This window comes from Electrophorus electricus, chromosome 16 (assembly GCF_013358815.1).
Source record: "Electrophorus electricus isolate fEleEle1 chromosome 16, fEleEle1.pri, whole genome shotgun sequence".
NCBI lineage: Eukaryota > Metazoa > Chordata > Actinopteri > Gymnotiformes > Gymnotidae > Electrophorus > Electrophorus electricus.
Window position 1 is genome coordinate 4,351,848 of NC_049550.1, and position 24,971 is coordinate 4,376,818.

Here is a 24,971-nt window from a genome sequence, read left to right on the forward strand (position 1 = left end):
CAATTTGCTCTCTGTTCAGCTGTTGCTGTTTTTTGGTTTGTTTGTTTTGTTTTTTTTCCCGGAGTGGTGGCTCGCCCTGGTGGCGCATTTATAAAACCGCATGCCCTTCACCACGATCGCGTTATACTTGCAGGCCTGGTTTCGTTTAAAGTGTCGTACTTTATACTAGCGGCCCGCTCTCCGGGGAACCTATGCACTGAACATCTTCACATTCATACGTGGTGACAGTCGGAGCACAGAGTGATACTTGATCTGGGGAGCCGATCAGAGAATACTTGTTAAACTTGTCACAGGATTGTCATAGTTAGAGCGGGAATACACACACACACACACACACACACACACACACACACACATATATATATATTCGCTTCAATATTTCAATATTTTGAAGTGATCATTAATTATGCTTTGAGCCCTCAGTATTAATACTGCATGTGTTTTGCTATACTGACAAAATGAATTTGTAAATGAGTATGACTAATCAGCAATATGTTGTCCAAAAGCTCCAAACAGTACTGTAAGATCACTTATAAGAGGCATTTGGTTAACTCATCCATTCACCTCCTTGTCAAATTAAGGTTCTCATAGGCAAAGGTTCTCTCAGTCATTCCTAATATGTCATTTTCTTCATAAACTGTATAGGCTGTATTTTTCAAGATCTTATTTTTATGCTACATTCAAACTCAAAGTTGAATGTTCGCTAAAAAGTTTCTCAGTCAGAATGAGCACAATCACTTCACAAAATGGCCATCATTTTATTATATTCTACTTAAGCCCCAAACATAGTAAATTATGTCAACTAGGGTTGCATGTAAATGTATAATTATGTTGTTAAACAAGAACTAATGATCTTAAAAGTTCAGTGTAAAACCTCAAAATTGATAAAATTGTTCCAGATCACATATTATCTCTGACTACTGTATAAACAGAAGCTGGTGACTGTGTACTAGGCTTTCAGTGTGACTGAATCCTTCTCCTACAGGACATTTTTGCACTTCTGTTGTATGCCACATTTATTTTGGCTTGACAAATAGCACACCCACACACCAGAACAAGTTACTACAGTGTGAGAAATATTTACTGCATATTTTCTTTTTAAGTGCTAAAAATGTGATATAAATGCATGTCCATAGGCGAGAGGAATTTTGTTTTAAGTGCACTATACACAATGTCCTGTCACCTGGAATGAGTCTGTTAGAATAGATGATGCATGTGTATATGTCTCTGTGTAAGATTAATGTTAATGGTGTGTGTGTGTGTGTGTGTGTGTGTGTGTGTGTGTGTGTGTGTGTGTGTATTAATGGGTAAGTACCTGCGACTGTGAAGGTAAATCATTGACCTTCTTAAGAGTGTCCAGAGTTGTTATTTAGACTCCCTCACACACATTAGGTGTTGGAGAAACATACCCTATGCATGCTGTGGAGGTGTGTTTTTGTGTGCACGTGCATGCGTGTGTGGCTGTGTGTGTGCGCACACCAAGTCACCAAATCTAATTTAGGCATTAAATTACAGAATCTCTCCCTCTCTCTCTTTCTTTCTTTCTTTCTTTCTTTCTTTCTTTCTCTCTCTCTCTCTCTCTCTCTCTCTCTCTCTCTCTCTCGCTCTCTCTCTCTCTCTCTCCTGTGTCTGGTCTCATGTGAGTATGTGAGAGCAGTCGCTTCATTAAACTGATGTGTTTAATGATCAATTCACCTACAAGGTCTGCCGTCGTCCTGCACTGTCTTTCCCCAGTGCAGTCTGCGAGTGCAGACCGTGAGCCATGCCATCCAACGCTACTACCAAATTCTTTGCTCTCTCGCAGTCATTCAGCGTTTCTGACATCATTGTCATTGGGGCCTATTTTCTTCTAAACGTTGCCGTTGGAATATGGGTAAGAGGACCTCCATCACTGATTCTCTTTGTCAGGGTTTTGTCTTTGAGTGCATGAATCTATTAGGAACTATGAACTGGTAAAATAATTTTCAAAAGGGACACAATATTGAATAAATTATAATAGGGTTTATTCCGTCTAATATTTGGTAGTGTGGTAGTGTTTATTTAAGTCCTATAGCTAATTCAGCACTGGTGATGATACTGTGAGGTATTTTTAGAAAAATAGTATTACATGTGTTATTCGGGGTTTGTTTTTGATACAACCGTTTGGGACATTGGAATTCACACCTGTAGTGTTAATATAAAATAAATTATGATTTAATGAGAACATGTGTGTGTTTCTGTGTCAGTCCTCTTGCAGAGTAAGCAGAAACACTCTTAATGGTTACTTCCTGGCTGGTAGAGATATGGCCTGGTGGCCGGTAAGTGCAATCCATGGAAAACAATTGAACAACATTAAAAACATTCTGGAAATTAGTGCTAAAGGTACAAAATGCCCTGACTAATTTTTAAGAATGGATCTTACCAATATGTGTGATTTAAAGATACAAGTTAACCCTTCTGTCAAAATGATTTTATTTCTGTGCTTCAGTGGTGAATGATTGAACAGTTCATTAAACATTTCTTACATTCACAGTGCAAACCACACTCTAGCTATGAATTGCAAAAATTCAGGGGTTACTACAAGCAAGCTGCATGATTACAAAGGAAATCATCTTTAACAAAGTAAACATGTCACCATCAAATTATTGAAGTATGTGACATTACATGTTGGGCTGATTGTGTTTACTTTTCACTATCCAAAAGTTTAATTCAGTCTCCCAGCTTTAAAGTGTAATTTAGCCTTCATCTGAGTGACACAGCAAGGATGTTAATTTAGCATCCTGTCATTTTCAGATGAACAACCATACGCATGAATAAACATTCATGGTTTTGTAGTCCAAACATCATTTGACACATAATGGGCATATTTCTTAAACATGGATGCTAGTCTTAGACTGAACTGAAGTGCAAATGATGATTTGCCACTGGAAATTCTCTAGTTTTAACCCCAACCCAGGCTCGGTTAAATGGTCCATAAACTGTAGGTCTTTGTATTTCTGTCAAACTACGATTGGTGAAAGTATATGTCTCTGATGAGAGAAAAGTCCAGCTGATCTTGTTCTTGTGTTTGTGTGGGTTTGTGCGATGACTGTGTGTATACCGTGTAGATCGGGGCATCCCTGTTTGCCAGCAGCGAGGGCTCAGGGCTCTTCATCGGCCTGGCTGGGACAGGTGCCGCAGGGGGCATCGCCGTGGCCGGCTTTGAGTGGAACGTGAGTCTTGGCAGGCTCCACCCCTTTTCAAAAGCCCAGTGATGTACACAGGCCACCTGCTTTTCCCAGAATGCCCCCCAGACAGAACAGACCTAAAGAACAGACCTATTCTTACTGTTCATTCTGACTGAACATGTTATTTTGATTATGTTATTCTCAGGCTCTTGTGCCCCAGTTATGTCTAATGGCCAATGTTCTTTTCGAAGCTTTAAGGTCAATAAGTTAAATGTTCATCTGAAGCATAATAATCTTGATTATAAATTCACTGTTTCAGCTATATTGTACTGAACCAAAACATGCTGGTTGCCAAATTCAGCATATGCAATAAAGTGTGTAATAAGTTATATATTATACGTATAACACATTATAAATGCCTTACATCTGGAAAAGCAGTATAACTTAAGGGAGTTTGATTTAGCAGCTCCATGCCAAGAGACAATTTAAAATAAAAGGAAGATGACTTTTTAGAGATACGGAGTAATTCACTTCTATACAGCTTCTAATCTTACAGCTTTGATCACGTTTTGTTTTTTTTTACCTTGTTATGTGCACACTATAATAAGCACACTATAATCAATAGATATCTAGACAGATAGGAAGACTAAACGTGATCTAGGTTTTTATTTATGTAGTTACCTTGCGTGTACACTAGGGGGAGATAGGGGCCTATAACACGTTCTCTCTTCCCTTGCTAGGCAACCTATGTCCTACTGGCTCTTGCTTGGATCTTTGTCCCAGTATATGTGTCTTCTGAGGTAAGCCCCAACCACAAACATATGTGCTCAACACACAAACATTTCCGCACGAAACCACCCATGTTGACACTTAAAACGATTTCTCAACTGTTTCAAAGGCAACGCAAGCATACTGCAGAAAATTATCTCTGTGTTCCAATAGTGCATTTGCCGGGCACAAGCACACACCAATATTTTTAGCTGAATGCTCACAGCATTAATACGAAAATCTGAAAAATACAGGCATAGCTTCTCTCCTTTTCGTGCCCAGATTGTCACGATGCCAGAGTATCTGGGTCGGAGGTTTGGCGGAGAGCGAATTCGCATGTACCTGTCAGCTCTCAGCCTGATGTTGTCTGTTTTCACCAAGATCTCGGTGAGTACATTCACTTGTTCACAAGCGCTGGAGAAAGGCCTAGTGACGTAAGATGTGCGTACCTATCCAGCTCAAACTGGACTGAATCCACAGCGAGATACATAATTTATGAGAATAAATGGAAAATCAGTCGCCTTTGAATATGGTATTGATTTTTGTCCCCATTATTCACACCCGCACACAGACGGACCTGTATTCTGGAGCCCTGTTCGTCCAGGTGTGTTTGGGCTGGAATCTCTACCTCTCCACTGTCCTCATGTTGGTGGTCACTGCTCTCTATACCATTGCTGGTATGTGTATTCTTATGAATTTGTGGCATACCCAAGAGAAGAAATAACAGTTAACATTTCAGTGGTGAATTTTTTTTTTTTAAATGCTTTACATGTATTTGGTGTTTTTTAAAATGCTTTACATGTATTTGGTGCTTATTAGAAAACCTAAAAAATAGATAAATAAATAAACAAATAAATAAATAAAGGTTGAGGTTAACACTGCAGATAGTTACATATGTAAGCATAGACTAGTGATGTTACCTGAAGCACCTAGTAGCCCAAGATGACAGACAACAGCATATTAGCAGGAACTAAATGTAACTATAAATGTATAGTTTACATTACTGTTGAACAGTTCTCCCTACAGGCTGATGTACAATTTTTCCTTTTTTTGGTTTCAAAAATATTCACATTCATCAGTTTAAATACTATAGCATTAACACATGGCTTCTTTACGTTGCTGGCAACGGTTATGCCTCAGAAGGTTAACCGGTGTGATCAGTTCTGTCTGGTGCCTGTTGAGTACAAGAACACTGGTGTGGCTAGAATGTCAGAAAACTGTCAAGAAAGTTCTACATGGCACATTAATCCTGTTACCACAGTTTTCAGAGGCTTGCAAATTAGCCTCTGTAGCTGAACTGTAAAATTCTAGAATGCTGTGAAAGGACAAAAACCCTTCTACCCCTCGCTGGGCAGGGCAGTACATTAGTTAATAGAGCACACCCCTGAAAGGTTAATGTAGAAAAGCTACTCAGTCTAGAGGAATATTCAATAGCACACCTGTTTGTCTCACTAGGTGGCTTAGCAGCTGTGATCTACACCGATACTCTCCAGACCTTCATCATGATCATTGGTGCAGTCATCCTCACCATAACAGGTAAGTCAGGTGCACTTCACTGAAATCAGTATGCTCTTAGCTGCAGTAATTCAAAAAAATGGGAATAGCATTGACAAAAGGGCTGTAGTCAGCATGAGGAAAAGACCTTTTCCACAAAATGGTTTGGTTTTATAGTCGCAAAGTGAAACCCGGCACCCATGATGAGACATTCAAATAATATAAACACAGCATAAATTCGAAGAAATTAAAGTAACAATAGAAAGTAAGAAAGTAAGAACGAGAAACAGTAAACGTGTGGGAGGAACTTTTAAGGATTGCCACATGCATATTACAGGCAGTACAAAGCCAGTGTGCCCTGAGGCACAATAGAAAAACATTATCGTGACAGCAGCATGACGGCACGTGAGGTATGAGCCGCGAGCTCTTTCGGGCTTGGCTCTGGTGTCCCGGCATGCTGGTGACATACAGGAGACGACTCACTCCCCAGCCCCCAGCAGAGGGGAAACCCTGCCAGGACAACTGCTAAATGCCAAAAATGTGAAACATCAGCTGTGTTGCAAATGCCACGGACCCACCCCACGATCAATGAGACTATACCGGATGAGAACATGTTTTAGCAGATCCTGTGCTTATGGTCTTTTGCTGTCTTTTTAAAAAAACTAGTTTTTATTTCAAAAATTAGTATTTAGTTTTTAAATATTAAAATGTGGTGTTTGTGTAAGAACTTGTGTAAGTACTCCACTACAGTTCCCAATCCACATGCAAAATTTCACAAGTAATATAAAGTACATATATAAAGATGTCTGTCAGTTATATCCTGCTACATATGTTCTCCCAGCTCAAAGTAAAACAAAGTATTTATAGCTAACTATTCAAAGAAAACATTGATGGGAAGATGAAGATGTTTGACACATTTGGACATGTATGTGCTACTTTTTGATAGCTTATGTTTGTCTTCTGACATCTTACTCTAAAAGCACAAATTTAGGATAGCCATATAATTTTGCAATGGTAAAACAGGAAGAATTTAGAAAATTTAGAAAAAAGTTAGAAAACTCATTAGCTTTAATTTGGCTATAAAAACAACAAACAGAAGTGAATAAACCTGCAAAGGCCTGCTTTAATTTTGTAACATCTGGGAAAATATCTTTTTTAAAACCCAGATGGTTTTGAACTTGGGGATCTTAGTCATGGTTTCCTGCAAGTTACATTGTAGTCTGACCCATAGCTTTTTTTTTTTTTTTTTGGTTTAAAAAAAAAAAAAAAAAAAAAAAAAGTGTTTCGTATTCATGTTCAGAAAAAGGAGAAGCACAAAAAACACAGCGAGCAGTGTTTTTGGGCCAAGCCACAGACGCTAACGGTTTTGTCTAATGGGGCATGTGAAAAGGGTAATAGGGCAGAACTTAATGGAGCTCGCAGTTGCGGGTGGGGTTTGGCGTCAGAAGGGTGAATCAAAGAGGCCACTGTGTCCGGCTCTAGGTAAACTATCACGATCCATCGTCTGCAACGCTGTGAGAGTTTACAATAGAAAAGAGTTTACAATTACAAGAGTTTACGACAGAAAATCTGTGGAAGTGGTTTGTCGGTTGGATTGTTTAAAAGTCCCTTCTGTAACACAGATGGTGATTCTGACCGGTCTTGGTCAGATTTTAATGTACAACAATAATGACAAATAGTGGCTGCCAAGCATACTGAACCAAGTTTCTCACCTGGAAAAAAATCACTCCCATCGCTCTACTGCAATGACTTGTAACGACTAAAATATTTCAGATATCTAGCATTTTCTTCCATTTCATTTAAAGTTGTCTATTTAAGGCACTCGTTCAGGTAAGTTAATATTTGGATGTGATAACCGGTAGAGAACACGTCGACAGAGGAATGCAGTTTCCACTACCAGCCATCTCAGCCTCTTCTACATTTCACACACAGAGACTGCACACAGGAGGAAACCACCAGTCACATGGCATCTTTCTGCTCCAGCTCCTCTTGACGGCTTCTCTTCTGAAGGTTCACTTTGGGCTCAAGACCTGAAATCCTTGTATGAGACAAACAATGTGCATCCTGAGATCTGACAGCTTTTAAGTTTCCCTGACCTGTTTATTGAGGGCAAAGTTCTCATCCTTAGATTGCTATTGATGAGCGATACAGTGACTTAAGTTTAACTGGTAGACACCAGAATCAGAAGTTCATCTGATGTATTCATATTCATGAATATTCAGTCTGTAATATGTCCCAAACAATCATATACACAGTATAGAACTAGCAAGTACATTTCAAACTGCTATGAAAGCTTTACATACAAGATCTGTACAAGGCAAACAAAGTATAAGTGTATGAACTTGAGTTCCATCTCAAAATGACTAGAGTGGATAAGATGAACAAGAGCAGACATTGAGCGCATGCACATCTGATTAGATTTGAGAATGTGTGCACACAGGCACATGCTCCATCTGAATAGAGAATGTGAACTCTTTAGCCACAGTGAATCCTACAGTGGGACCTTGAAGAAGCGAGGCTTTCTGGAAAAGCTGGAAGAATCCCTTTGTCGCGTCATATACATATTCACTTAAAAAGAGACATACATCGCCCAACCCACACATTAAAAATTAAAAAAAAAAAAAAAACCACCACACAACACACTACCTTTCATGGAAACGCTAAACAAATCCTGTTTTGACATTGGCATGCACAGACAACGGCACAAGTAAAACAATTATTCAGAAAGGGCAGGATAGGCAATGATGAAAAACAGCAGTCTGCAGTTCATGAAAGCTTTCTGTTTACATTATGAATGTGGTATTATTTGGTCTAAACCTTCTGATCCTTGGAGGATTATGCCACTTGGATGGCTTAATGACAGGATGCCCCTCCCTGCTCCTGAAGATATACCAGACAGCAGATCCCCAATCTGATACCCTTAATGAAGATAATTAAGGTATTTAGGATGACCTGAATGTATAAAGCAGGTGGGGTACTGCCTGTTTAGCACATCTCCCAGAGCGTAGTCGGGTGGCCTTATTACTGAGCTTAGGGCAAGTGGGTGCAAAAATGCAAAAATGCCCAAAGCTGGGTTCAGCAGCAGCCACATCTCTTCAAACCCACAGCCCAAGCTGCAAGCCTTGCCATGAACGCATCTCATGTGTTTCTTGGTCTTAGCATTCAACAAGATTGGCGGCTACGCTAACCTGGAGCAAATCTACCTGCAAGCCGTGCCGGCTAAGACCATCCCCAATACGACATGCCACCTCCCCAGGCCCGATGCCATGCACCTTTTCCGGGACCCCGTGCATGGAGACCTGCCCTGGCCTGGCATGACCCTGGGGCTGACCATCCTTGCCACCTGGTACTGGTGCACTGATCAGGTAAATACGGGTTTTCGACTAGGGATGGCAGCCGTGCCTCTTTAAAGTTTCTTGCTCAATGACAACAATAGAGTCTTACAAAAAAAGTTTATTACTTTGGCCCTCTAGTTCCAATACATTTCGTCAGCAGGTAAAGAGGACCAGGAATCACTCAAAAAAAAAAAAAAATATTTACAGCATTTGGCAGATGCTCTTAATTGGAGCAGCTTGCCTATTTAACAGTATAAGTGTACATGTGCTCCCTGGGGATCAAACCTGTGACCTTGGCGTCACTAACACCTTGAGCTACCTGTTCTACCAGGTGAGCTACACAAGAAATGCAACATACATACAAATGATTAATGACATAAGGCTGCAACACTCATCTGGTGTCAGCCATGCTCATGGCATCAATACACCTTTTTCAAAGTAAAGCAAAGACTGGTTCATAACAGTAATGTTTCCTTCACCACATGCCCAAATCTATCACCTGTTGCCTGCAGAATACAATCCAACATAGAGCATCTATTTGATGAACATATGAATGTCATTGTGGGTCCTCAAAGTACAGTTAGTTGGTGCTACACCGTCCACTCGCTCACACCCACCGCTCCTATCCGCTTCCTGTTATTTCCAGGATAACAGTTAACTCTCCTTCTGCCCACGCATTACCTTTTTGTCACCCATGCCAACACCCCTCATGACTCCCGGGGCCTTCCCCATCATGTTCCTGTAGCTGGCCAGTTTGGAGATTGGGATCCCCATCGGCGTCTGCATCTCGTTTCGCCTCTGGGGTGAAAGGGAGTGCGTGTGAGTGAGTGTGCGATGGGCGGGCGCAAGGGGGTGCACGTGTTCGACGCACTGCACCAGAGATCGGCCGGACTTCAGCTCTCCGCTCCTGTAGGGGGAGCCGCGCCGGCGGGGGGAGCGGCTAGCGTGGCTCGCGCTAGGCGGGGCCGCTGTGTTCGGCTGCCGTGCCGATGTATAGAATTTGGCCTGCCAGTATTTGTGGCCTCCAATCACATGGGCACTGCTTTTGGGAGGGCGGTGGAACACTCCTGGTTTGGCGATCACCACTTTAGGCCTGTTGTAGACTTCTTGAGCAGAAGACCTGGACACAGGCTGATAGAACTGCAATGGGAAATGGAGGGTTATGAATAAAGGATTCTACATAATCGAATTGAACCAAAATTGTCGTCATTGTCGTTATTATGTCATTTCCATTAATCATCGACTGGTATATACCATGCTACACATATGACATTAACAGATTCCACATGTATACATATTCCGTACCTACTTGGTTCTAATTTTATTATTACTATGTTGCTTTCTGCCATAAAAAAACGGTGAATATCTGTCACTCCTTAGGTGATCGTGCAGAGGTCTCTTTCAGCAAAAAACCTGAGCCATGCCAAAGGGGCATCCATCTTTGCCAGCTACCTGAAGATGCTGCCAATGATCTTCATCATCCTCCCAGGCATGATCAGCCGCGCACTCTACCCAGGTACCACACACACACACACACCTACTAGACAGCCACTCTACCCAGGTACCACACACTCTCACCTATTAGCCAGCCACTCTACCCAGGTACCACACACGCAGACACACACTCTCACCTGTTAGCCAGCCACTCTACCCAGGTACCACACACACACACTCACACACCTATCAGCCAGCCACTCTACCTAGGTATCACACACACACACACACACACACCCACCCACACTCACCTATTAGCCAGCCACTCTACCCAGGTACCACACACACACACTCACACACCTATCACACACACACACACCCACCCACACTCACCTATTAGCCAGCCACTCTACCCAGGTACCACACACACACACTCACACACCTATCAGCCAGCCACTCTACCCAGGTACCACACCCACACACCCCTACTAGCCAGCCACTCTACCCAGGTATCAAACACACACTCGCCTGCTAGTCAGACAGTAATGACACTTCTGGATGCTCTCAATAGGCTGATTTGCTGATTTCACTCATCACTTTGTCAATAAGATCTTAACTTCTCCACAGTAATCATATAATTACAGTGTATAGTGTATTATCAGAAATACAATCTTCTAAATCAACACAAACTTTGTAATATTTTTTTTTTTTTTTTAAAGCACTAACCGGGCCATCATTGTCTCAGTACTTAAATAAAAAATGAAATATTTAGTCATATTTTTAAGATCATAAAGAAATCACTTCTATGATTTCATATTTACTATCATAGTCCATTAATGTCAGGACACACAGGGGCAATAATGGCGTGAGACCTGCTCGGATGTGTACAACCATTACAGAAACAGGCCCACTGCCATTATCCTTGTCAGAAGAGGCTACCCTCAAAACAGGGTCATCAGCAAATCTTTTCATTTGGAAAATTATTAAATAGAAGAAATTTTCACATGACAAAAACACAATTCATCTCAGTCAGTGGTAACTCTGTTATTGAACTTTTTTGTGCTTTTTAACTTGGGGTGCCAGAAATTCTGTATGCAGCTCTAAGTGACACCTTTAATTCTAGCAGGACTCATTTTATCATGTGCAAGTTCAACCACAGCCTTAGTCATACATCTAATCACAGATTGTATTGAAAATACTTATATTTTATATCAACACTGCATGTCTCAACTCATAGTGGTCTGCCTTTTAAGTCTTAATGGTATGCAATAAACCACTTGTTTGGCAATTATATGCTTTTAAGGAGAAGAAAATTAGTCAGCAGTGAATGGAGATTAGCAATACTGTTAGTAGTATTACGTTCACTTCATTATCTAATTTTTTTTAACAGTTAAAAGTGCATCCCAGACTTTTAGTCCCTCCTAGTTGTTGAACTGATGAAAGTCAGCATATCAGGCTGATCTCATTTTCCAGATATTTGTCTAACGTCCACATAGAGATCACCACAGACCAGAAAGAGCTCAAGCTTCATATCATAATGAAGCTCCGTTCCTTTTGGCTAGTTGCTTTAGTCTAAGATTGAACTTCATAACAGTCCTACATGCCTGTATTCCAGAACTCGTTGCACGTTCAGGCCTGCTGAACTGCCAATAGTTTTGGAACGCACTCTGACACACCCTGGTGTATTTCAGAGCACGCGTGCGCACGCACGCACGCGCGCGCGCGCGCGCACACACACACACACACACACACACACACACACACACACACAGCCTATAAAGTATAAACACACTCCATCACCTGCAGGCTGAGGTATATGGGACACACCCAAGTTTTTTAAAGGCTGGATGGAAAGATAACAGACCTGTCTGATATAAAAACTTTCACAATTCCACAGACCCACACACAGAGAAATATAAATATGCTCCCCTACCTTTCCTGTAAATCTGTTCTGTGTGTTCAGAAAGTTCCTTTCAGCAGTGTCTGGCTCGGTATGCGTCTCTGGGCGTAGGTCAACCATGGACTGTGAGAATCGTGCCATCACGTTAACCAAGTCAGGCCTAGAGGCATGGCCTCTGACACGGCCCGAGCCCCCTGTTGCTTCGCCCCCATTAGTGAGACGGGGATGCATGCTGTTTCCATCTGAGTCATTGCACTCGTAGAACTCATCAGATGCTGTCGAGCTCTCATCTTTGTCTCTCAGCGACCGCGTGCACATGACATTCATGCTGTCTGCGTCGTCATCGTCGTGGGTCTTCTCCACGCACAAGCGCACCAGCGTGTGCGCTGCAGGTGGAACAGTCACTGAGGAGACGGGAAGTGGAACAGCCATTGGCCCCGCCCCATCGTGTGCCTTGCCTTCCTCATTCGAGTCAGAAGTCGGGTCAGTAGAGCAGGCCTCCCGGTCCTTACTGATCAGGCTGACTTGCACTGGCTCCAGACCATGGGATGGTGACACCACCACCTGTAGAGTCCGTGGCTTGGGCACGGGTGGTGCTAGAGGCTTCCCATCCGTCTGGGTCTCGACCAGGGATGGTTGCGTGGGTTTGGCAGGGGTCAGCTGCTGTGGTGGAGGGGGGTTGGGAACCATTTGTGGGTCTGCATCCTCTGCTTGGGCGGGTGCGACCTCCAGAGCAGGTGGCGATGTCTCTTTAGGTGGGGCAGAGGGTAGAGCATCTGAAGGTGGTTTAATGTCAGGTTGCCGCTGTGGATTAGTGGGGCCACCTGGTGGGTTGGTGCTGGCTTTGCCATGCTTCACTTTGGGTCGAGGACTCGCCTTCTCCGGCAGAGGCTCCTCAGGGGGAGGCGTAAATGGTTCTCTGAAGCGAATGGGCTGCGATGTCTCAAACAGCTGGGATCGCATCAAATGCGCTTGCATGGGCTTACTGGTGTCACGAATATTAATGAACCCGATGACATCGCTGGGAGGGTCGGGCTCCGGCCAGGTGGGCAAGTAGGCAATAAGCTCCGCCTTCTGCAGCCCCACAAGGCCCGGGTGTATAGGTGGGTTTTCAGCAACCTCGCGCTTCACAGGCTGGGGCAAAGGATACTGGGAGTTGCTGTTTTTGGGGCTGGCCTGGTCCGAGGAGGTTCGGCTTGCCGTCTCCACCAAGGCGTATTTGGGGTTAATCAGCTTCCGGGCAACGGCTGCCGAGGGAACAGACACTGGCACACTGACGGGGGGAGGGTCAGGCTCAGGGGGTTCAGCCATCGGGAGCTTGGACAGGTTAACGCTGCGAGAGTTCAAGTAGAGCTCACGAAACTGCTTGTCGAAGCTCTCCACCACCTGCCCTGTCAGAACTGTGATGAGATTGCGGTCTAGACGGGAAGCCGTCCACGTGAAACTGAAAGACAAAAGGTCATACAATGTCATCTTCATACCCCCACAAACTCCCAAACAAAGAGACTCCATCGAATTATAATATAAGTCCAAGTGATGGATATGAACTACATTTAGACAAAGACATTTATTTCACAGATGAAATCAAATAGCCCCATAAGAATATGGTTGTATTGTTTAACACAGTTTAATGGAGTTAAAAAAAAAAGAAAAGAAAAGAAAAAAAAAACAAAAAAAAACAGCAAAATACTCAGGAAACCTCAAGTTTTGTACTGTGTCTATATTACTGTGAACCTCAATCAATATAGACTAGAATCTCTAATAGGATGACTGAGAGAAACTAACAGTTAACAAGCTAGCTAGTTTTCGCTTCAAAATCACAAAGCTGCAAATCTCTTCTTGTTTCCCCTTTTTTAATACATGTACAGAAAGTTTAAAAAAAAAAAAAAAAAACCTGAATAAGACTTTTTTTCAAACATTCAAACACACTATAAAAGCTGCTTAAATTAATTCTAATATCAAATAAATTATTTAGATTGTACAAATAATCACAGAGAAGCAGCAACAGAGAACAATAATAAATTACATTCATGGGTCATACTTCTCCGGTCAGATGCACGGTCTGACTGCATGAAATCTTTAGTGCAATTGAAAAACAATATGTCTCAAATATTTTTCCAGCACATCTCCTCAGACACACAGACTCAAACCTGTATGATCCAGACACTGCACGGTCTCCGTCCACAAAGATGAATTTCTGACCCAGCGAGCCTCGTACTTTCTTTGCTGTGTGTGTGTGGAACTCAGAACCACCAGTGCAGCGTACTCGCAGGTGCTGCAAAAACACACACACACAATCTCACACACACACACACACACACACACACACACACACACACACACACACACACACACAGATCAGTGTAAAGTTATTTAGAATTAAATAGGTCATCCTACAATAAATATCCTCAAACCCAGTGTGGTTTGCACCAGTGTAATTTAACTTAGTAGTAATTTTTTTATATAGTACATTTAAAGGGCCAAAGTGCTGTATAACATAAAACCATATACAGATATAAAGGCCTAGTATAAAAGCGAATGCATAAGACCATAATAAATATTCGTGTTTCTGAATAATTTCCTGTATCTGAAAGGCATTCCTTTCTGCTTACAGAACTTAACCAAAAAAAACCCTTCTTTTTTACTACAAAGCAAAGAAATGCTTTAGTCAGCTATGGTAGTTTATTTATTTACTTTAATTTATTTAAAAAAACTAATTTTCTTTCAGCTCGGGAATTTCAATTTGTAACTGAATTGACCTACCCAAGTCAGTCTGAATCTTGTTTGGCAATTGAACCACAACAGACAAGGAAATGTTAATACTTAAGACCTTTGTCTCGACACCAGTAAAGAGCTTATTTGTTTTCTCACGCTGATTAAAAAATCATGTACACACCTAAAGGTACAATACCAGGAGAGCTGTGTTTAGGGTCTTTTGCCAACAATTTTCTTGTGATTTAACTCGGGGGGTGGGGGGGTGGGGGGGAGTGGGTGTGGGTGTGTGTAAAAGTCACCTTTAGATGTCCTTTGTGCATTCCTGCCCTTTCACACATGTTGAGAAAGTGCTGGACGGTGGATTGCTCTATGATGATATACACACCCACCTTCCTTTTAAAGCCAGCATCTAACATATCTTTGAAAATGTCAACATCTGTAAAAACATCCATCACTACAGCAATCACCTGGAAAACACACATGTAGACACACACGCAGACACATGGTAATTGTATGCTCATAACCATGCTTACTTGTTGAAGTGGTTGCAGCAACTGCAAATGTTTAATATTGGAATCACTTAGATATCATTCTGATGCATTTTGAAACTTTAATATCTTGTTTTAAAGTGTAATCCTGCATTGCAACGCCATCTTACTGTTAGAACCCAAACTGTGGTGGTTATGTATCATATTTTGGTTCTGATATATTTTTTGCTAATTATGTGTCGTCATCCTGTAATTCACCAGCTATAACACTCAAAAAAACAGAAGTACATTCAAATGCATATCTAATTTATACACTCAAATTTAAGCCAGAGAACATGCAAACATGTGAGCACACACACGCAAACTCCCACTTTCACCCTGCTCTTATCAAAGAGGCCCTTGTGCAGAATGGAATCTCACATTTAGAGCTCTGGATACGAAATGACTAAAGCTTTTATGAACCAGTGAAAGAGGCACAGTGTGTGACAGAGAAAGCCAGAGTCTACATATAGTGTGTTAACAGCAAAAAGACTGAAAGCATGTTTTAACATGCTGGACTTTGATGAGTCAGTCCATCTACACCTTTAGGAATAAGGATGTGAAAGAACGTACAATGAAGATGATGAGGAGGATGAAAGCAGGGCAGCATTTGTTTTGTTTTAATATTCTTTAATATCTAACTAGTCTAGTAGTTTAAGTAGTTTAATAGAAATGACAGTCATACATGAGAAGTTATGGCAGGCCACAAGCATGCCAGACTTTTTTCCATTAACCAGTGATAAATAATCTGATCACTCTTGGTGACTGTTTTTCTGACATTTCACAAAATATTCACTTCCTGCTTAAAACCTTTTAAACAATAGGAAGGTGTAAAGCTAGCTGGTTTTGGTGTGTGTATTACAATATGACTGGCATTCTCATGGATTATCTGCCGTTCCTGAGAGGGCCTTCCAAGAACTAACCTTTCATTAGTGATTATACTTTTCTTTCTTGCCAGTGCAGACATTCAAAGGGAAATCCTAGACAATTGAGTACACAATTGAGTACCTAAGTCTCTTGTTGCTGTGACCTGGCTTACCTTCTGCGCATGCGCGATGGTCTTTCTCACTACCTCTTTGATATGAGTCTGTCCGTCCACCGGAGGCTGCATGTAGACGTTTACACGCGTGACCCCGCGGAAAGCGTTAATGTCTGGCCAACCGAGGTCCAAATCGGGTATCGATATGTCAGAGCGGTCCGGCCAGTACTGCAATGACATTGTACCGTCCTCTCCCTCCGTTATCCCATCCGTTTTGTGACTCTCGGATCCGGGTTTGTAGTCTTCTACGGATCGAGACAGTCGCTCCAACTCCGGCTCAGACAGAAAAGGACGGACCTCATGCTCCTTGACATATATGTCAAAGGCGTCGCGTCCGCCCGTAATTAATGCTTCAAGTGCCAACCTCTGGTCCTCGCTATAAAAAAACTCAGGCTTCGACTCGTTCATGCGCCAGTTAACGTGGTTATCGTCGAGACACTGAATTTGTGACAAAGCCATTCTGAAGCCAAAGTGAAGGACACCGACGCTAAATATAAATATAAATAAATAACCAAACGTACCCTGTAAAATAGCGTACTGTAGTCAGTGTAAAAAAAAAACGAAAAAATGTTAGATCTTCGATGTTTCTTCTTACTTAAAAGTTAGCCTACTTACAGAGGAGACAAAACTACTCCCATATTCAGTCGTAGTTGGTTTAGTCTGCCATATCATCGTCAAAAAGTATCCGACAGAATAGTTCAGAGTTTAAGTGTCATTTTAAAGTTTAAATCGATGTTTTATCATAATTGCTGCGTCCCCTGCTTGTTACACGAGAAATATGGACTCAACTGAATCGGAGATCAGCTTTCAGTTATCCGGCAGGTAAGGGAAGACAACGCGCGAGCCCAAACCTCCACAGGTACGGCACACCGCAATCACGTGACCAGGAGGCACGAACACAAGCCGCGCACGCGCGCGTACACACGCACAAAAAAGTCAACCCCATGCCTCGCACAGGCTCGTTTTTCCCCACTATGCCAACCAGTAACGCCGCGAATGTTATGGAGATTGTTTCGAGGACCACGGCGAACTTTCCACTTTCGACGTCAAAGCCTTGCTCTCCATGACTAGCGGCCTACAAACGTCCATCGGTCAGAGTGCCGGCCGGACTAAAGCATTTCTACACTTTGATCTTAATGGTGATTAAAGGGCCGTTAGAGTTCCACAACCTGTCGCCCGAGACAAGCAAACGACAAGCAAAAAGGCGTCATCCCTTTCGATTTCGCAAAACAAACAAAAGTTTAGCTAGCTAACCCTGCAAAGTTAGGTCATGTTCAACATGACTTCATACAGCCAAGAGCACTCCCAAACCTGCGGAACTTCGGGGGAACAGGAAGAGGCGAGGAGTTGTTCTCCTTACATGAACTTCGATGACGCGTCATCTGGGTCGAAAACTTGAGCGAGAATTAACACGTGTGGGGATGGTTTGGGCGGAGTGTCCGGTTATTGGTCAGGAAAAGGGAAACGGATGCAACTTCCACTTCTCGCTGACTTTAACAAAGATTTGGTATAGTCATCACAGATTGCACTCTGTATAAACGCGGGTATTACATTAATACCTTACATTATCCAAATGTAATGTAAATGTAAATGTAATTATCCAAAGTCTTGAGGCATTTTGTTCCATTGGAGAGAAATTCTCCACACCTTAAAAACCTCAGTGACGTTTTATAACGGGCAGTCTTCAAATTGCACTGTCTATATAGAAAAGTTGGCATGTTGACATAAAATGTTGCTATCTTATATTTGTGTTTGATTACAGAGATATTCCCCAGACCCCAGCTAAATATTTATTTTCCCTCTCTGTGGCTAGAGAAAATGTTTGCTAGAAAATGTTGTAATGATCAGCCAGAGTCCATTCTTTGGTCTTATTTTGCTTCAATTTGCTGTTGTCTTATATTTGGTTAATATCCTTTTAAAGCTAAATAATTGTTTGTTTGTTTGTTTGTTTCTCTATAGCTCCTTAACAGAAATTATTCATTTTATTTACTATTTAAAAAGTCCAAAAAGGTGTGTGTGTGTGCTCGCGTGCGTGTATGCGTATTTCCAGACTCGGTGGGCTGTGTGGATCCCGAGGAGTGCATGAAGGTGTGTGGAGCAGAGGTCGGCTGTTCCAACATTGCTTTTCCCAAGCTGGTCATTGAGCTAATGCCTAGCGGTAATGAGGATCTACTCATTCACACAGTGTCAGTGCTCGCCGTGTAAGGCGTGTTATCCCTATCCTCAGTCCTGGTGCTGGATTGGGATATAACACACGAAGATGTGCTCAGACCACTTGCGACTTCGTGTGTGTGTTTCAGGTCTCCGAGGCCTAATGATTGCTGTGATGATGGCAGCTCTGATGTCATCATTAACATCCATCTTCAACAGCAGCAGCACACTGTTCACTATGGACATCTGGAAGAAACATCGCAGGGGAGCCAGTGAGAAGGAGCTGCTGTTAGTTGGCAGGTGTGTGCGTGAGTTTATGAGGGTGTGTGTGGTGCTTGTGGAGGTGTGCGAGTTTGTAAATATGCATGTCAGTTTAATAAACACATTGGACTTCCATTTTTTTAACTACAATCTTGCTACATTCATATAAATAAACATTTTGAGGTGAAGAGTTGTAAATGGTTTTGGGAGTATCTGGATACCAGGGGCAAATATTTGAGTGGTTCAAGGGTCAGAAGTTCACACGACACTATTGTTCAGAAAGAGCCAAGGCCTAGTAAAGTAAAAATAAATTAAATTCTTGGAGCTGTAGTGCAGTCACCAGCTACTTAATGATAAGCAGATGCACAGTTAGACACTATAGAACAGTTGTTGCCAATGAGTGCATATTGTAATAATCATCAAATGTGGAAGAGTAGGATTAAAAGGAAGTGTAGGGCCAATATATATGAAATTTTAAAGCAATTAAATTTTACAAGAGCAAACAACACAGTAATAACTGTAATGTTTTTTATCAAATAATAATGGTCGTGTGTGTGTGTGTGATTACAGGATTGTGACTGTTATTCTGGTGGTGATAAGCGTCGTTTGGATCCCCATTCTGCAGAGTGCTAACAGTGGTCAGCTCTATGTTTACATCCAGTCGGTGACCAGCTATTTGGCCCCTCCTGTCACTGCAATATTCGTGATGGCCGTGTTCTGGAAAAGAACCAATGAGGCAGTATGTATACACTCCTGAAAACACACACACACACCCACACCCGCATGCACACACACACACACACACACACACCCGCATGCACACACAACCACTATGTTTAGATAAACAACATATCCCCCATTGTTTTGCACTGAATTCATCTCGCTGTAGGTGTGGGTGTGTTTGTTTTGTGTCCAGCTTCTTTTGTGTGTTTAAACAGCAGTTCTGTGTGTGTGTGTGTGTGTGCGTGTACGTATGTGGTAGGAGGAGAGAAAAAGTTTGCCGTTGATTTACTGTCATGTCACTGAATTATCTGAAGCCACCCTTTCACTTGGAGGTGTGAAGAATGGGAAGAGAGAGTGAGTAAGACAAAGAGCAAACCAGCTCAGGAGTGAAGCGCGTAAGGATTTCAAGTTTTATGCCTGAGGGGTCAGAGAGGACGTGGCTTCATGCACTTCAGCTCAACGTTAGGAACCCATACAACTGAAAACAATTTCATGTGAATATTGAACGTGCCATTCAGAAAACACAATGCACAGCAGTACTGTTTGACGTTGTGCTGTAACTGCATGAGAGAGTTAGACTTATTCCCTCTTATCCATGTATACTTCCGACTTCTTTGTAGGCCCTGCGCCAGCTATTTGAAATGGAAATATTCTGTAACTAGAACAACTAGGTCTTTTGTCGGACATAGACAGGTCTTCCGTTCTGCATTGTTTTGCAGGGTTGATTTTGGCTTAAACTTCACTCTGTCTCTCCTCCCCCACTCTTATTCCGGTTTACTCGGTTCAGTGGCTCCGTGTCCACGTGCCTGTCACTTTTTTTTTTGCACTAGGCTGATCTGTATGACATGTGGACATTTTTTCTCAGGGAACTGATATGGAATTGGGCAAAGAAAAGAGAAAACAGACTGCAAATACTACACATCAGTGTCAGTGTATGGAACTAAAAAGAGAGAGAGAGAGAGAACAGTAATTCATCTTCACGGATTCTTATTCCGTAACACTGTTGTCAGTACAGTAACGCAATAAGACCTCAGGCTGCAGAGCCTCACATTCCCTGGGAACATCTAATCTCCAAACCCAAATGTCAGGCACGTCTCTGAAATAATACACTCTGAGAAAATTCCAGTAGTTAGTGTAAGTTCATCCCTCCAATTAATGCGCAGTGCACTTAGATCTTTTCTGAAGAAGACTTCCAATTCGCGAGGTGTTGTGTGTCTGACAGTAGGGTGAGAGAATTACTCGTTCACTTCAGGTCAGGTCAGACCTTTATTAATACATTCCTGTATCAATTACATAGTCATACACATTCATGCATATTTGATTTATATACGTGTGATTCATCAGTTAATTGCCTGATTGTGCAGGCAAGTTGGTGCATGTGTGCTGGACTCTGGCTTACCAGGACCATAGTGGGGCAGCCCTGATTCCCTAGTGAACCTCCTGACTGGAGTATTTGAAATGTAGCCCCATGGGGCAGTTTTTCAAACTTAATTTGCATTTCCAGTATTGACGGGTATTGTATTGAATTCCTGTACTGAAAACACATGCTCTGTTTCACCCACTAGCTATTCCCTTAAGGCTTCTTCCAAAGAACTTGTCTCCCAATTATTTTTTATACTAGCATTATTTCAAGTCAAGGCAAGGACATTAAATATAACCAGGCTATTAAAGCAGAGTCTGCCAAGGCCCTTTTGTTACTGAATCAAAGCTGGACATATCTGAACGTGGTAGGGATCAAGTCCAAACAAGTGCTGATTATATCATGCGTCTGGATGGATCTCAGAGGTTCCCGTTATCATTTCCAGGATCAGAACTTGCTGAGTTGCTTTAAGAAAACAACACCTGTGCAGTGGGTGTTGTAGAAGTGCATGTAGAGATTAGAGAAATTTAGTCTGACTTTAAACTTCCCTTAAAATCAGATTAATGAAGACTAAGGAAAGGCTAAGAACCCAATTTTAAGATTTGTTGATTATTGCCTAATGACTGCTAATACGGGACCTCTAGAAAAATACCTAATCATTGCATGCATGGTGGAGAAAATGTCTGAGAGATGTATTACACTCTTACACTATTGCTAATTATCCTTTTAGATGCTTAGAATTTAAAAAAAAACAAAAAAAAAACAATAATGCAATAAATAAGATGTTGTAAAAAATGGCAACTTATGTCAATACCTCACACAACCTAATAAAATATGTAAAGACTTATGATATTTATTTAGCTGTAAATGGAAGTGTGCTATCCACCATCAACGTCAATATTATAGCTTTGCTGTTAGCTGTTAATTTAAAAACACAATAAAATGAAAGTAAAATGTAGCATGTCATTATATCATTAGCTCTATTAATCCACAGGAGTCCTTAGTTTTAGTCTTTTTTATGTAAATATATATTCAGGCTTGGTGTCTGAGTGACGCTGGCTTTGGTTTAACACCATATAATGTAGTGAGATATAAACATATGGTCTTAGATAGTTGCAAATAGTCTCCACCTTATCCCTGAACAGAACTATTTCTGCTCCTTTTTCTGCACCACTCATCGGTGGCAAATTAACACTAATAAACACGTCTTTTAAACAAGAGATCAGCTCAAAGTCTTTAAGGCTCACCAAGCTCCACAGACTTGACATCAGATGCATGGGAACCTGTTTGTCAAGTGGAAAGAATTACAGCATTCCAGTGTTGAGGGAGGCCTCTCCGAATACCTTTACACAGGGGGAGAGAGGGTGTTTAGCGTGAAGGCTAGACAAGACTTTGTCTGCCTTGGCTATCATGACTACCTCGGCCTCGGTCTCATTCTTCAGCTTGCACCAGGTTCTAAAGAGCACAAGCAAGATTTATAGCTATTGTGACATATTATAATATTTGTCTTAGCATACAGTTATCATACAATTCGTGAAATATATAAAGGATTTGGCTTTTAAGTGTGTGGGGGGGTTTTTTGTTTGTTTTTTAGCTGAATGGATGTACGTTAATAATTATGAAGTCAGAACTGCCTGAGTTGCATTCTTGCTCAGATTGAAAAGGTGTGACTGTGTGTCTCTAGGGGGAATGGGGGCGGTAAACAGACTTTTTAAATAGAGTTGAAATGATTAAGTAAATTCTGATGTAAATTCATATTCATATTAAAATATATCATGTTTCTCCCATTTTAAGAGGTGTCTGGGATGTGAAATCTCTACAAGTGTGAACTGCTAGTTGGATAAGTCACAAATATCTGTCACCTTTTTTGTACTTGTCTAATAAATGTCACTATGACACTTAGGCAAATGAATGGCTGTCAGTCTTCAGAGTGGTAGTGACTTGTAATTTTTCAAGACATCTTGACAAGGCTCCTTCCATCTCTCTCCCTCCTTCTCTCTCCCCCTCCCTCTCTCTCCCCCTGGTGTTTACTTGCCTGTAAGATACCACAAGACACCCTCTTATTGTCTGATGTAGATGTCTCATTTGTGGCACCTGCCATGTCCCTGGTGACGTGCATTCATTCAATGGTTTCACTGAATTTCAACTGTGCTCTTCAGTTCATGTTGTAACACGACAGAATCCCTACTGCATCAATTATGTGGTTCTCCAATGGCACACTATGAGCTAGGGGTGATGATGTTTGATGCTCAAGAAAGCTTCTCTGCCAGGTCGCAGCTAAGGCGTGATTAACAAAACAATTTGACATCATACAAAACATCATTCCTGCTTTGAAGAAGCATGATTGGCAGTGTGTCAATGTAAATCTGTTTTAAAGCCGTTTTCCACGGAAAGTAATTAAATGAACATTTATTTCCCTCATATTAATAATAAGAGCTTTGAGAAATGTCACTGATTATGCAATAGACATAAAGGAAAGTATGTTATTTGTGTGTGTGTGTGTGTGTGTGTGTGTTCAGGGAGCCTTTTGGGGCTTAATGGTGGGCTTGGCTGTTGGGGTCACTCGGATGGTCCTGGAGTTTGCCTTCCCGCCTCCCCGTTGTGGCGTGTTTGACCCTGCCCCCTCCGTCTTGAGGAGCGTGCACTACCTACACTTTGCCATCATCCTCTGTGCCCTGACCGCCATCGTGGTCGCGGTGGTCAGCCTTCTCACCCCTCCTCCCACCGACGAACTGGTACGACAAACTGGTGCACATTATAATACCCACTACGATGACAAAAACCTATAAGGTTAACCCTAGCTCATAAATTTATGTTCATATTATTCTATTAACATGTCACTTGTATATTGCATCTTAGACATGTAATCTTACCTGGTGGACCTTGAAAGGCAGCGTTGACAGAGACATTCCACTACAGAAAGTTTCTACACTCAGCCACAGAACTGAGGGTATGACATACAGACACTTCACTCCCCAGCTTAGACACCTATCAAAGGGAATTCTTATTATGAAAGCACTTTACCAGGGACTCTTGTCTAGAGTGACAAAAAGCTCCATCTAAAAGCTCCATTTAAGAAACAAATATACAAGAAAAAATATAAATAAGAAAATGAATTTTACTACAACTGGCTTATTTCATTTTTTTTAAATCACAACTAAAAACCTCCACCTCAAATTTATTTAACCCGTGGTCATCGATGCATGCACTGGTGCATCAGCCACAACTAAAAACCTCCCATTGCTGTGTTTTTGTGCAGTTTTATATGTGTACCTGTGCTTTAGACTTACTGTCTTTTAGCTCTGTATACATTAGATTGTTATGGATTATTACTGATATTACTGTTACTGATATTGTTAATAGTAATAATAATAATAATAATAATAATAATAATAATGCCCAACCACTATAATGATATGATATAGTATCATATTATAGTATGATATAGTATCATAGTATACATATGCTATAGTATCATAGTATTTTTGTTCTTATATCCACTCTTCCCAAACAAAGCAGCACTTGGAACACGTCTTTTTGTTTTGTTTTTTGCCTCTCTCTTCTTGTCCTTAGGGTGTAATTCTGTGCACAGGGGGAAGTGTGTACATGCCGCTGGGTTTTGTAGTCCCCGACCTGCCCGTGCAACTCCTGGGACTACACATCCTGCGATCATTAGCACCAGAGAAGACCCTTTTTGGTCACGGTTTTGTTGTGTCAATGCTATCATTCTGATCTGTGTTAACATTTTCCTTTATGCTTATTATGCCTAATATTATGCCTAACACACACACACACACACACACACACACACACACACTTAGAAAGCTTCTCAGCTTCATTCCTGGTGTTTATATTTGCCTCCTGTTAAAGTGCCTGAAAAATATGCAGGTGTTCATAAGGCTACATGATGTCTACATGAGCCCTGTATGACCACTGACAATGACCAACATAAACATTTTAAAAAGCTGATTCCTGCAAGCAGCAATTATTATAAAAGTCGGTTTTGTTCATTTTGATGTCAAGGTGAGATACCACTTATTCTAAGTTACATTTGTAGACAGTTGGTTATGTATGTTGTGAATCCCAGTCTTTATACTAAACTTTCCTCCTGACTGGAA

At 41.6% G+C, this 24,971-nt stretch overlaps 2 protein-coding genes across 3 annotated transcripts; one reads left to right on the forward strand and one right to left on the reverse strand.

Moving 5' to 3' along the window:
- The first annotated feature begins 1,690 nt into the window (after window positions 1-1,690).
- On the forward strand, window positions 1,691-24,971 carry slc5a10 (solute carrier family 5 member 10). Of its 2 annotated transcripts, XM_035534760.1 has the most exons (15): window positions 1,691-1,873; window positions 2,226-2,297; window positions 3,087-3,191; window positions 3,887-3,946; window positions 4,197-4,301; window positions 4,486-4,591; window positions 5,370-5,450; window positions 8,568-8,773; window positions 10,124-10,259; window positions 18,409-18,516; window positions 18,659-18,809; window positions 19,341-19,509; window positions 23,373-23,588; window positions 23,713-23,803; window positions 24,427-24,971. In XM_035534760.1, the coding sequence occupies exons 1-15, from the start codon at window positions 1,763-1,765 to the stop codon at window positions 24,621-24,623; spliced, it is 1,914 nt and encodes a 637-aa protein (XP_035390653.1). In that variant the 5' UTR covers window positions 1,691-1,762; the 3' UTR covers window positions 24,624-24,971. The 2 variants fall into 2 exon arrangements, with proteins under 2 accessions (XP_035390653.1, XP_035390654.1); XM_035534761.1 differs by lacking the exon at window positions 18,409-18,516.
- Window positions 8,844-17,735, reverse strand: LOC113580902 (protein FAM83G). The gene is made up of 5 exons (XM_035534759.1): window positions 16,359-17,735; window positions 15,092-15,259; window positions 14,228-14,352; window positions 12,111-13,521; window positions 8,844-9,883 (listed from the first exon to the last, which is right to left on the reverse strand). The coding sequence occupies exons 1-5, from the start codon at window positions 16,815-16,817 to the stop codon at window positions 9,398-9,400; spliced, it is 2,649 nt and encodes an 882-aa protein (XP_035390652.1). The 5' UTR covers window positions 16,818-17,735; the 3' UTR covers window positions 8,844-9,397.

Excerpts from the sequence above, each read along its gene's own strand:
- LOC113580902 (XM_035534759.1), bottom strand. The coding sequence starts at position 16,817 with ATGGCTTTGTCACAAATTCAGTGTCTCGACGATAACCACGTTAACTGG. Across the intron at positions 15,260-16,358 it reads CCATCGCGCATGCGCAGAAG|GTGATTGCTGTAGTGATGGA; the intron begins GTAAGCCAGGTC and ends TGTGTTTTCCAG. Across the intron at positions 13,522-14,227 it reads GCAGTGTCTGGATCATACAG|TTTCACGTGGACGGCTTCCC; the intron begins GTTTGAGTCTGT and ends TTTGTCTTTCAG.
- slc5a10 (XM_035534760.1), top strand. The coding sequence starts at position 1,763 with ATGCCATCCAACGCTACTACCAAATTCTTTGCTCTCTCGCAGTCATTC. Across the intron at positions 2,298-3,086 it reads GAGATATGGCCTGGTGGCCG|ATCGGGGCATCCCTGTTTGC; the intron begins GTAAGTGCAATC and ends TATACCGTGTAG. Across the intron at positions 4,592-5,369 it reads TGCTCTCTATACCATTGCTG|GTGGCTTAGCAGCTGTGATC; the intron begins GTATGTGTATTC and ends TTGTCTCACTAG.